The sequence below is a fragment of the Sceloporus undulatus genome, chromosome 4 (assembly GCF_019175285.1).
Source record: "Sceloporus undulatus isolate JIND9_A2432 ecotype Alabama chromosome 4, SceUnd_v1.1, whole genome shotgun sequence".
NCBI lineage: Eukaryota > Metazoa > Chordata > Lepidosauria > Squamata > Phrynosomatidae > Sceloporus > Sceloporus undulatus.
Window position 1 is genome coordinate 18,258,230 of NC_056525.1, and position 12,404 is coordinate 18,270,633.

The 12,404-nt window shown below is 44.0% G+C and overlaps 1 protein-coding gene across 1 annotated transcript in view; it reads left to right on the forward strand.

The window, feature by feature from the left end:
• LOC121928155 (piezo-type mechanosensitive ion channel component 2-like) overlaps nucleotides 1–12,404 on the forward strand; it is a 61,639-nt gene that overhangs the window by 24,878 nt on the left and 24,357 nt on the right. Inside the window, exons 16-23 of the mRNA XM_042462486.1 lie at nucleotides 503–635; nucleotides 1,405–1,467; nucleotides 4,534–4,700; nucleotides 5,075–5,229; nucleotides 5,696–5,938; nucleotides 9,251–9,509; nucleotides 9,940–10,128; nucleotides 11,031–11,214. Of these exons, the coding sequence (XP_042318420.1) occupies nucleotides 503–635; nucleotides 1,405–1,467; nucleotides 4,534–4,700; nucleotides 5,075–5,229; nucleotides 5,696–5,938; nucleotides 9,251–9,509; nucleotides 9,940–10,128; nucleotides 11,031–11,214 (1,393 nt within the window). The remainder of the gene's footprint in view (nucleotides 1–502; nucleotides 636–1,404; nucleotides 1,468–4,533; nucleotides 4,701–5,074; nucleotides 5,230–5,695; nucleotides 5,939–9,250; nucleotides 9,510–9,939; nucleotides 10,129–11,030; nucleotides 11,215–12,404) is intronic.

The window sequence follows — 12,404 nt, forward strand, 5'->3', positions numbered from 1 at the left end:
ACTAATTTGGTATCTCTCATACCTCAAAGAATTGTCTCCACATCCTCATGCACAAATTGAAAAGTATCCATTGTCATTAGATCCATTGTCAAAAGGATCACTTGTCAAGGCAGCAGGAAATTCCCCAAGATACATCAGGAATCCATCTGAATTCATAAGCCTAATGGAGCAGTCCATTTTAACAGGCCCTCCACCTCTTCAAAGGTTCTGAGTCCCAGTAAGTTTAAACCCACTAGGGGGTGATCTGTCCATGACAGTGGAACTATAGACAGTTCCCAGATTACATTCACTCCCAGATCACATTCACCTCATCCATTACAGAGTATTATCTGTGCATTTTGTGGTGCTAATTGGGCTGTAATTTTTAAAAAGTGTTTTGTTATTATGAGTTATCCTGGAATCTGTTTTTGACTAAGGGAGACATTATAAATATTTTAACCCAATGAATAAAATAATGAAATAATTAATGCTATCATTGAATAACAGTCTGACCTCTGTGTAGCTTGCATATCAAGCCTGGATAATAAACTCAAAATCAGCTCTAAAGATGAGAGAGCAAGATGAAATCAGAGCACAAAAGAAGAAAGAAGAGGAGGAGAAGGAGGAGGAGGAGGAAAAGCAACAGCAACAGAAAGGTAAGTAAATACCATATATACCACTGGACTTTCATCCTATTAATGGCATACGCAGGTTAAGGTAACCTTACACATGCTGTCACTGTGGAAGTTGGTATTCCCTTCCTCTCTTTACAGTCACTAAAGTCTACTCCCACCCACCCAAGCTACCATACAGCTGCTGAATGCTGCCTCCTGAGGCCATTTTGTGCCTGGTTGAGAGTAGGCAGAGATTGCAGAGGCGTCTGGCCCCATAGTCAGACATGAAATGATTATACTTGCCACTGAGACCTCTGGAGGGGCCTGGCCAGCCCCAGTAGATTACATAATTGCTTCACTATGGGGACATAGCCAGATGCTTCTCTGAGTCCAACCACCACTCTCATCAGGCACAGAATGGCTACGGTGGAACCCTTCAGCAGCTCTGTGGTAGGTCTGAGGTGGTAAATGGTTCAGTGTAGCACAGATCTGCATGTGGAACTACTAACACTATGCCGAGCCATGCAGGACTGCAGCAAATATGTGACACTGATTTTCATGGACTTTACTACTTCAGTATGGAAATGTCTTCACATATCTTAATCATTCACCATGTTAAGGAAACAATCTCCCTGCATACAGAAAGCTAGAATCCTTTTCTATTAGCAAGTTTCACCTTGTACTTTTCTCAGTATAAGTCCATTTACAAAATTGGGATCCCCATGTAATATCAGAACAGGCATAGGACTGGGTTTGTAATTCTGGAATGCTATTCTTCTAATGTTTATTCTGGTGTTCTTTATCCATGAAGAAATAAAATCTAGTGAAGAAAATCTGGAGGTACCAGTCACTGGAGAAGAATTGGATGAACCAGGTGATTCATTCCACTGTAAGAAAATCTATGTAGGAAATTGTTGACAAACAAATTTTCAGGGGCAGTTATAGCATCAGAAGGACCTTGGCAGTGATGCAAGGAGCGCTCTGCCAATATTCCTGTAAGAAAGAATAATTTATCTATAACACTGCAAGTACGATGAGAAGTCCAGATAAGGCCTTGCTCAAGATTAAGATGACATATGTCTTACTTTACTGAGGATAGTCCTCTATTCAAAAACATCCTCTTTAATTACATCTTCATTTTTCTAGTATGTCCTTAACTGAAACAATGAACACATAAATCCAGTTGCTACTCCCAACTACTTTCAATCAGTTTAGTTTTTGTGAGGGTTGACCTAGAAGATTATCGCACTGCGTTCTGAGAACGTTCTCATCACGTGATGAGAACGGAACGCATTTGAGAATACCGCACGTATGTGTTCCAATCGGGTTCTCAGAACGCTTAAATGTGTTCCAAATGTGTTCCAGGAGGGAACGGATTTGAATGTGTTCTGAATGTGTTCCCAGAGAGCTGAAACGTGATGAAAACGTTCCAAGAGAAGTGTGTGCGGTATTCTTATCTGTTCTCAAATCCGTTCCCTCATTCCTCCGTCTCCTGATTGGCTGAAAGAATGACAGGCAGGGAGGGAGGCAGGCAGGCGAGCGACTGCAGTGAGGGAAGGTGTGTGTGTGTGAGGGGGGAAAGAAGGAGGGAGGGAAGGGAGGGAAAAGGGAGGAAAGGTGGGACAAGGAAGAGAAGAGGAAAGCAGGGAAAGAGAGGGAAAGGAGAGACCAGAGCAGAGAGCAAGAGGGAGAGGGTCTGGCTGCTTCTCCGGGGGTCTCTAGTGTCATGTCCAGTGGGGCTCCTGTGCTGTCACAATGCAGGAGGCAGGGATGCCCAGGACCTTCTCCTCCTTCCCTCCAGGAGGGAACCCACAAAAGCTCCTCTGTTTGGAGCACCACAGAAAAGCAAGCAAACAACTCCCAGAATTCCATAGCAAAGAGCCAGACAAGAGTTAAAGCGGGGAGGGAAGCTCACAACCTGAAGGCACACATTACATGCACACACACAGGAGCAAAAGGGTGTCAAGCTGCCAAAAAGGGGAAATGGGGATGACAGCAGAGGACTCTTCTTTTCTAACCGGTTTAAAGAGCTGCTATGGCTGCCGGGGCTCTGCCCTTGGCCCAGTCCCCTCCCTGGCAACTTGCTTTCCTTCGGCTTGAAGGGACCTCCATGGAGCTCCTCCTTCCCTCAAGGAAGAGGGGACCAGGGCAGAGAGCAAGAGGGAGAGGGTCTGGCTGCTTCTGCGGGGGGCCTCTGGTGTCATGTCCAGCGGGGCTCCTGTGCTTGCAGCCTGCAGGAGGCAGGGATGGCAGGGATGCCCAGGACCTTCTCCTCCTTCCCTCAAAGAGGGAACCCACAAAAGCTCCTCTGTTTGGAGCACCACAGAAAAGCAAGCAAACAACTCCCAGAATTCCATAGCAAAGAGCCAGACAAGAGTTAAAGCGGGGAGGGAAGCTCACAACCTGAAGGCACACATTACATGCACACACACAGGAGCAAAAGGGTGTCAAGCTGCCAAAAAGGGGAAATGGGATGACAGCAGAGGACTCTTCTTTTCTAACCGGTTTAAAGAGCTGCAATGGCTGCCGGGGCTCTGCCCTTGGTCCAGTCCCCTCCCTTTCCCTCCGCTTGAAGGGACCTCCGTGGAGCTCCCTTAAAGCCCAGGCTGCCAAGGAGGGGACTCTGCCCTTGGCCCATCAAGTTACGTAGGTTTTATCCTATTTTCTTCAAACATATGCCAGCATATGAAGCCCCAGCGTTTTATAGGGGCTTGCCTTCTTTCCCTCCCAAGAGAATCTTCGGAGGGAAGACTTCTCAGTGAGGCTGAGAAGCACTCTCCCGGCCAGAGGCCCTAGGCTTACTGAAATCCCCCACCTCCCTTCCCCATAGAAATCAATCCAAAAACTGAGTTTAAAAGGAGCAGAGGAGAGCCCTTTGGGTCTGCATCTGGGAGAGATTTTAAACTCCGTTTTTGGATTCTTTCCTATGGGGAAAGAGGGGAGAGAGAGAGATGGCAGGACAACCCCATAGCCAAGCATCCTCTGCTCCCCCCAATACCCAGATGGCTCAGTGCTCTTTAAGGCTCCGTTTTTTGGATTGATTCCTATGGGGAAAGAGGAGAGAGGTAGAGATGGCAGGACAACCCCATAGCCAAGCATCCTCTGCTCCCCCCAGATGAAGACCCATAGGGCTCTCTGCTCTTTTAAAGCTCCGTTTTTGGATTGATTCCTATGGGGAAGGGAGGTGAGGGATTTCAGTAAGCCGAGGGACTCAGGAGAGGCGAGCTCCATGGCCCAAGCCTCCCTTTTCCCTCTTTCCTGGGGGCAGCGCCTCTCCCGAGCCGTCCAACCACTGAGTGGCGACGTCATCAGAAGACAGCCCACAAAACTTAATACAGCAAACCGTTCTGAGAACGGTTTCAAGAAAAAGGAATCGCAGTGCGGTAAACTGCCGTTCTGATCACGTTCTGATCACGTTTTGATTTCTAATGCGGTAATATCCGTTCCAGGAACGTTTTCATCACGTGATGATATGGAACGTTCTCAGAACGCAGTGCGATAATCTTCCTACTCTAATGGTCATCCTGGTACTGGCAATTGGGGCTAGCAATTAATTTAGGCCAAAGATTCCCTGGGCTTAAAAAAAATCAGTGTAGGCTATACAGTTGTAGAGTGAATGCTTCAGCATAGTGAAAGATGAAACTCAGGTGGTTATCACCAATGTGGATACAAACATGTCCCTCTCTTTATTTGTGATAGGCTGAAAAATATAGATTTGCTGAGGAGAAAAGGAAAATAAACCTGCACAGCTAAAAAATAGTAATCTTTAATCCTGTGTGACGTGTTAATGTATCCCTCTTGGGGTCAGAATGGAGGATGGATGGAGTTTCCCAAATGTGCATGCACAAAGCTTTGTCAGCTTCTTACATAGGTTATTTGATTTTTAGTCTGGCCCTTGGCTGTTGTTATATGCATCACACTTCTTTTCTTCTTTGAGCAGAAACTATCATGCAAAGAGTAATCAACATTTTCAAGTTCACTTGGATCTTTATCCAAGCATTGTTGGATGATACCACAGAAGCACTGAATTCCCTTTGTAAAGATAATCTGGACATAGCAAATGTGCTGAGAACAGAAAAGTGTGTGCTTTGGCGAGAGATTAACAAGGTAAGATGTGTTTCCTTTGGCGTAGTTTCACACTACAGAAGGGCAGGCAGTAGCTGGTAAGGTTTGAAGAACAGATGTTAGATTCTTAAAGTCCCAGTATTCACAGTTGCCCACTGAATTAAGTATTCTTCTTTCCTGCTTGGGTAAAAATGTGTTCTGAAGCAACTATAATCCTCAAAACAAATCATTCAGAATATAGGAATAATATTTCCACTTCCAATATCAGCAGTATTTCATATGCATTATTATTGCGAACAAGTAAGCTACTGGGTAAGTGCAAGATTTGGGGGAATGCCAAGCTCCAACAGTTTGCTTAAACTTTTTTTATAACACATTTTCATCCTATTTAATTGCTCTCTGTCTTTCACTTTAAGGGAAAAGAGGCCTCAGCAGACACCATTCTTCAGTATTATAACTTAAAGAAAAGTCAGCTACATGGAGAAACTAAGACTGAAATGACAGAAAGCAAAGACAAGATACTCAAATGTCCACTTGGGGAAGACACTGAGCCTTCACATGTACATCTCAGGTGAGCAGCAACTGTTCCAATCCAGTCCCCACCCCATTCTTCTATAGGCAATCAAACATTTAGGCACTAGACAGCTAAACAAAAGTCAGCCATTTTGCCAATGTAGCCTTCCTTTCTTCCTTGATGCTATCACAGGCAAACTGTCTCTAATGCCAATGCACATCAGTTCTGATGCAACTGTTTGCAGCAGCTAGCCAGAGTTACAGACTCCACAGGTCTAGGCTGCTGCAAGTGCTCTCAGCCACAGCAGCACTGCTTCTCTTGTAAAGAAGCTGAAATACATAGTCTTCCACCTTTCTTTCGTTTTTGGGGCTGAGAGTTTGCTAAAAGTACACACATGCAAAGAGAGTGCTATATGGGGAAACAGACAAGCTGTTGGTGAGTTCCTAATATTTTAAAAAGAAATAACTAATTAATTACATTTAATGTTTCGCTGGTGTTTTGTTTTTGTCCCTCTGGTGAGCAGGAATTCAAGCAGAGCTGCCATAGATGCTTCTAGAAATGAGAAGGTAGAGAAAGTGAGACCTACAGGACTTTCCTTCCACAGGTTCCTTCCAGATTCTTTTTGTGCAGAATCTGCCAATCGGGGGGTGTCTCCATCAGAAGTGGAAGAATCAACAGACTCCCTGTTTGCTAGAAGTAAAGAAACAGGCAGGTTGCTGAACAAAGTTCCTGATATGATGACAGCCAGTGAACTGCTTCTGATTAGGCAAGTGTTAATAAATATCTATTCATACTGTGTTGTGGATTGTTACTGCTTCTTAACTTTCAAGCGCTACTTATGGAAATCTGTGAGTTCTACATTCTTAGGAGATTTTCCTTAGCCATGTATTCCGACACACCATCTTTGTTTGTTGTCAAGCCGACTTTTGACTTATGGCAGTTCGAAGAACAAGAGACCTCATCAACCAACTTGCAGACTCAGGGCTGTGGCTTCCTTGATTGAGTCTATCCATCTGGAATGTGGTCTTCCTCTTTTCCTACTGCCTTCTACCTTTCCCAGCAGTGGGTCATGTCTTTTCATGAAATGGCCACAAAGTACAATAGTCTCAGTTTAGTCGTCTTGGCTTCTAGGTAGAGTTAGGACCCATTTTATTTGTTTGTTTGGTTACAGCAATTCATGATATCCATAGAACTCCTATAGTACCACATTTCAAATGAGTTGATTCTCTTCCTGTCAGCTTACTTCACAGTCCAGATTTCACATGGCAAGGACAATCCTAACTTTGGTAGTCAGTGATATATCATTACATTTCAGTTCCTTCATAGCTGCCCTTCCAAGCCATAGTTTTCTTCTGATTTCTTGACTGCAGTTTCCATTCTGCTTAACCTATGCACCCCAAGTCAGAAAACTACAAGGTCAGACCCTGAATTTTGGAATGTTCCTCCCCTGCAAGCTGACTGGATCTTGTTTATTTTCTGAATTTCTCTGAAAACCAGTTGTCAGGAAGGAGTTTTTGTTCTTGCATCATGTCTGTGGGCTTCCCATGGGCACTTGATTGGCCACTGTAGAAACAGAATTGTACACAAGATAGGTCTTTCATTTAGCCAAGCAAGGTTCTTTCTATTTTATTACTCAAACTAGCTTCTGGTGCTCTGAAACCTAGAGGAATAGAGAAAAGCAGGAAATTGCCTTCTTTGTGACCATGCCTAGACTAGACTGGGACCTCATTTCGCTTTTAGTGTGCTGCTTTTCTATAAAAGAGCCAACTTGTAACAAAGGGGCTATAGAGACAACTCCTAAGGGATGGCATGATGCTGCCCCTTTCCTAGTTGGATCAGGGCCGTGGCAACTGCATGCCACAGCCCTGATCCGGTCTTTCCAGGGTGCAAAAAGGAGCTGCAAAAAGTGGCTCCTTTTTGCGCCCGGGAAAGGGCACAACAGTAACGGTGCTGCAACTATATGGTTCCCCTTTTGTCGTATGGATGCAGTGCTGGAGGAGCACCGTGATGCTGTACTCCATGTGGAGTGGAGTGTGGCATCATGGTGCCCTGGAGGTGGAGTCGGGGTATACATCATGTGGACACAATGCCCCAACTCCGCCCCCAGGCAAGCCTTAATGGCCAGTCTGAAGAGCCACAAAGTTCCAAAACACACTGCAGAAATAATCTAGTTTGAGACTGCTTTCACTGCTCTGGTTCAGTGCTAGGGAATCCTGGAATTTATAGTTTATTGTGGCATCATAGTTCTCTGCCAGAGGTTAAATGTTTCACAAAACTACAGTTCCCAGAATTCCCTAGCATTGAGCCAGGGCTGTTAAAGCAGTCTCAGACTGGATTATTTCTGCAGTGTGTTTTGTGCCTTTCTTCCTTTTCGTCAGCCTCTTTGGCTTGCTGTGCTGAGGTTTATTTTGGAAAATTAAATATTTTAAAACTTCTCTACTTCTGTATTTTAACTTGTAGTCTTTTAGGTTGTCAAGATGACATTTAAGAAATACATTGTAAGTCACCTTGAGAAGGTGTTTGTAATGAAAAAGATATTAGGACTTCTGATTAATGAATTATGCAGTTCTATAGTCTGAATGCAGCCTAGTGGGCTAGTCAAATAAATTCATTCAGCACATCACTTTACCATTACACATTTGCCTTCGGGCCCATTCACACTACAAAAAAAATCGGTTCCCAAACCGATTCAGTCACGTGAAGTTCCTACTCACCCCGAATCTCACACAAGCGAATCCGGGGCTTGCACACCCGTTCCGTGTTAAATGGCCCCTAGCGTGAGTCTTTTGAAATCGGCGCAAATACCGTTTCTTTTTAAAAACCCCGGGTCCTGGGAATGAGAACTTTGGCCTCGATCACGATCGAGGCAAATTGAGGGAGGGATTTAGGTCAGAGGGTGGGCAAAGGGCAAGGCATTTCCTCCCCTCATCGGAGGGGAGGGGGAGGAGGAAAGAGCCCTGGGAAGAAGGGAGCAAGGGAAGGCATTCTTTAGGAGCCTCTTTTCCCTGCATTCCCTGCCCAAAGCCCTCTGTCACTGGGCATTCCTTCCCTTGCAGGAGGAAAAAATTCAGGTCACGAACGGAGCTCATGTCAGGCAACCCCCCCCCTTTCAAATTCAAACAATTTTTTTTTTGAGCAAATATGCACATTGTTTGTATTCCAGAGGCAGATAGAGCCGGGCTTGCACTTTATATCCTTGAATCTCCTTGCTTTCTGCAGAAGTGGAAGCTACAAATGTTGCAAACAATCAATGTTACATTTTTAACAATTTTTTTGAGCAAATATGCGCATGGTTTGTATTCTTGAGCAGATACAGCAAGGGAAGCAAAGGGAAAGCTAATGTTGCTTTTAAAAGCATAAAAAAATGCATGGCAATCCCATCCTCTGCCTGGGACAGGGGCAGATCTGACCCAAAAGCCCACAGGTTTATAAAAAAAGAGAGAGAGAGAGAGGCATCTCTCTCCCTGCTTCAGCCGCTGAAACCCCTGTGCCTGGCTCTTTAAAAAGGAGGACACTTTCCCCGATGCCCTGCAAACGTCACCATGACGATAGCTTGATTGGCAGCGGCCACCTCGCCAGCAGACACAGAATGCATTCGATTTCAAATTTGTAGTGGGCACTTGCTAACGGAGCGATTCGGGGGAGGGGCATCCGGATCAGCCCAGTTCCTTCCAGGTCTTTTAGCCAGTATGAATGGGGCCTTCATCTCATGCCTATGGACATCTAAGAAATTTAATGGTGTTCACTGTTGGAAACAGGATGATGGACTAGACTTAATGTAGCCCCTGTGTGTGATCCAACAGCACTTTTCTCGTGTTCCTATATTCTTTTGACATTCAATTGCAATAGCTGCTGCCTGGTAAGTGGGGATTGTGGGGGTTTACATAACTACATAACTAAGATGGTTACACATTTGCAACTGCCTTAATGAACTTCTGGTATAGATATGCACATGCTTAATATCATCATATTCCTATTTAAAGTAACTGATATACATTATAAATTCAAGAATGAAGAATCAAGTAGATACACTGAAAAGAGCTAATCTGCATTCATTTTTGTTTTCATTGTGGTCCAGGACTTTTCATGAAGATGAATTGGAACAGTCGGATAAATTTTACCAGTGCCTTCCTCGCCTCCTGAAGCTGGGAATTGCTTTGTATAATGCCATGGAGTCTAAATCAGAAATGCTGTGTTATTTTGTGATCATTCTTAATCATATGGTCTCTGCTTCTATCCTCACTTTGGTTCTTCCTATTTTGATATTTCTGTGGGCAATGTTGTCCATTCCAAGGCCTACAAAATTCTTTTGGATGACTGCTATCATTTACACTGAGGTATGTGTTTGACAGATGTTACTTCTGTGGGCAAATCATGCTTGACATGTATGTTCTGGTCTCTCCCCATACCTTCATCCAGGCAGGGAAATTCCATAGAGAAATGCAAGTTTCAGATCACTTCAGTAATGACAACTGGTAGGTCATCTCAGTTGCAAATAATATGTTTTGTATCATTTCAGCACCTGACAGCAATTTTGTCATTTCTGTTAACCAATGCAAATGTTTTAAAAAATCATATTTTGGAGGACTAGAAATTAAATTTAGATAATATCTTCTGAAAATTTATAATAAAGAGATTTTTTAAATGCCCATGTAAGGAAAATTAGCTGTGAGCAAGTGTGCATAGAAATATCCCTCTGAAATCTAGTATCTTTGGAAGCTATTTCTTCACAGTAGATAACCTATGTATGTTGCCTTTCCCTAATAGGTAACAGTTGTGGTCAAATACTTTTCCCAGTTTGGATTCTTTCCTTGGACAACTAAGGTGTATTGTGGTCTCAATGCTGAAGAACCATTTGTTTTGCCAAATATAGCTGGAATTGAGAAGAAGGATGGCTACGTACATTATGATCTGATGCAGCTATTGGCTTTGTTCTTCCATAGATATATCTTGAAGGTACTGCAATGAATTATGCTGAAGGAGTGGTAGAGAGCTGTTTGAAAGCATGGATTAGTTAATATCTTTTATAGGGTATATATGCAAGAATATAAAAAAGCTGAGTTGAAATAGACTAAAGACCTATCTAAACCAGCACTGAGGAAGTAGACCATCAAGCAAAACAGATCGGCACGGGGTGGTGTCTAGATGCTGTATGCTCTGATGCTGCCCCCATGTCTCCAGGCAGCCACATGGCTGACTGCATGTGAGGCAGTTTTACAATGTTTTGGAGGTGCTGCATTTATATGTGGTGTGTCACTGAAATGCTGAAAAGCTGTGGTGGCAGCAGCAAAGGTGTCCTTTTTCCGCCCCCAAATGGGCCAATTTTAGGGCTCAGGGTTGTGAAGCAACCGCAAGCTCCTGAGCCCTGCTGCTCAGCGGTGGTGCCATCATGGCGGCCTCCCATCCACATGGGGGCCGCCATGATAACACAAGTGTGGCGCAGTGTCTGCACATCTTTTTGCTGCAGAGGGAGGCCGTGCGATTTGGCTGCTGCAGCCTTCGTCAGCAGCAAGAACAGGCGGCTCTAGCCCACCCTTTTGAGGTGGTCTCTCGAGCGTCAGCGGGTTCTTTTTGCTGTGTGCGGTGGGCACCATGAGTGTACCATTGGTGCAGTGTTGCACATTGATGATGCAGGTATAGAGCCACAATGTGCGGACGCTGTGCCATGCTTGTGTCATTATGGTGGCCCCTGTGGGGATGGGAGGCAATCATGATGGCGTCGCTGCTTCACAGTAGGGCTCTAGGAGCATGTGGTTGCTCCACAATCCCAAGCCCTAAAATTGACCCCAGGCCGCCGCTTTGCGGCAGTCTGTACCAGGCCTCTGTTTCATTCACATCTCCTGTACAATGTTTTTCAGTGCTATGGACTATGGGATTCCAAGGGTGTCAGCATACTGGACTCCAAAGAAAAAAATGTGACAGAGAGACCAGTGAAGAAAGGGCAGAGAGCCCACTTGAAGGAAGGTCAACCTGGATTTGCAACAGAGCAACGTTTGAGACCTCAAAGTCTCTCAAGGAATATTTTCCGAAGGGTTATGGAAGGTAATTTGAAGGTGTTTAAAGCTGTATTCTCTGTCCCTGGCAGCGTATATGTGGCTGGGGCAAGGAAGAGAGAGAGAGAGAACATAGTGGTGGTGTTGCAAAGAAAAGAGAGAAAAGAATAATGTAATAGTGCAGTGGTCCCCAAACTTTTTCAGGCTACTGCATCCTTTCCTCTTGGTGACAACCCTAGCTCCTATTTCTTTATATTAGCTCTACAGTTTCTACTGCAAATTTAAAACACACTCCATAAAACATGCAGGTGTAGCTGTGTTGGTTATTAAGTAAATTCAAACAAAAATCCACCAAATAATGATACTTTTATTGGCCAACCGAAATGCACAATATACTTGTTACAAGCTTTTAAAGCTCCACTGGCTTCTTCATCAGGCAAGATGTCACATACCAAACAGGAGAAAAATTAGAGATGTTAGTAAGATGCCTGCATTTTGTTGTTTCTGTCCTTAGTTAAGATGGTATGGGGAGGGTATCTTTAGCTGGCTGGCCCCTCCTCAGAGGAAGGCAAGTACAAAGCACCTCCAAATAATGCTATGAAGAAACCCCTATGATAGAGTTTTCTTAGGTTTACCATAAGTCAGAAATGACTTGAAGGCACACAACAACAAAGGGCAGTGCTATATAAAATGATGGCCCTCTAACCAGTGCTGATGCAGACAGAAAGACACAATTGTGGTCATTGGACACAAATGTGGTATTGGTCACTGGCAACTGGAAGGAAATAGCTGCCCCCCTCGCCCCCCTGATAGCTTGAGACTCACTGGTTTAGGAGAGTTTTGTAAAATGAACACAAAACAAAACCCAGGGGCTGCTGCCACACTGCAAAATTAATGTAGTTTGATACTGCTTTAACTGTTATAACTCCATCCCATGGAATATTGAGATTTGTAGTTTGTTGTGGCAACAGAAAGCTCTGAGATAGGAGGCTAAATTTCTCGCAAAAGTACAAATCCCAGAATTCCATAGCATGGAACTATCACACTTAAAGCAGTGTCAAATTGCATTAATTCTCCATTGTAGATTCAGCCAGGGACATACTTTGGCTGCCCGGATCTAAAGTACTGAGAGGAACAATTTCTGTACACCGCTTTGATCGTTGGAAAAGCGGTTAATAAATGAACAATTTATTATTATTATTATTATTATTATTATTATTATTATTATTATTATTATTA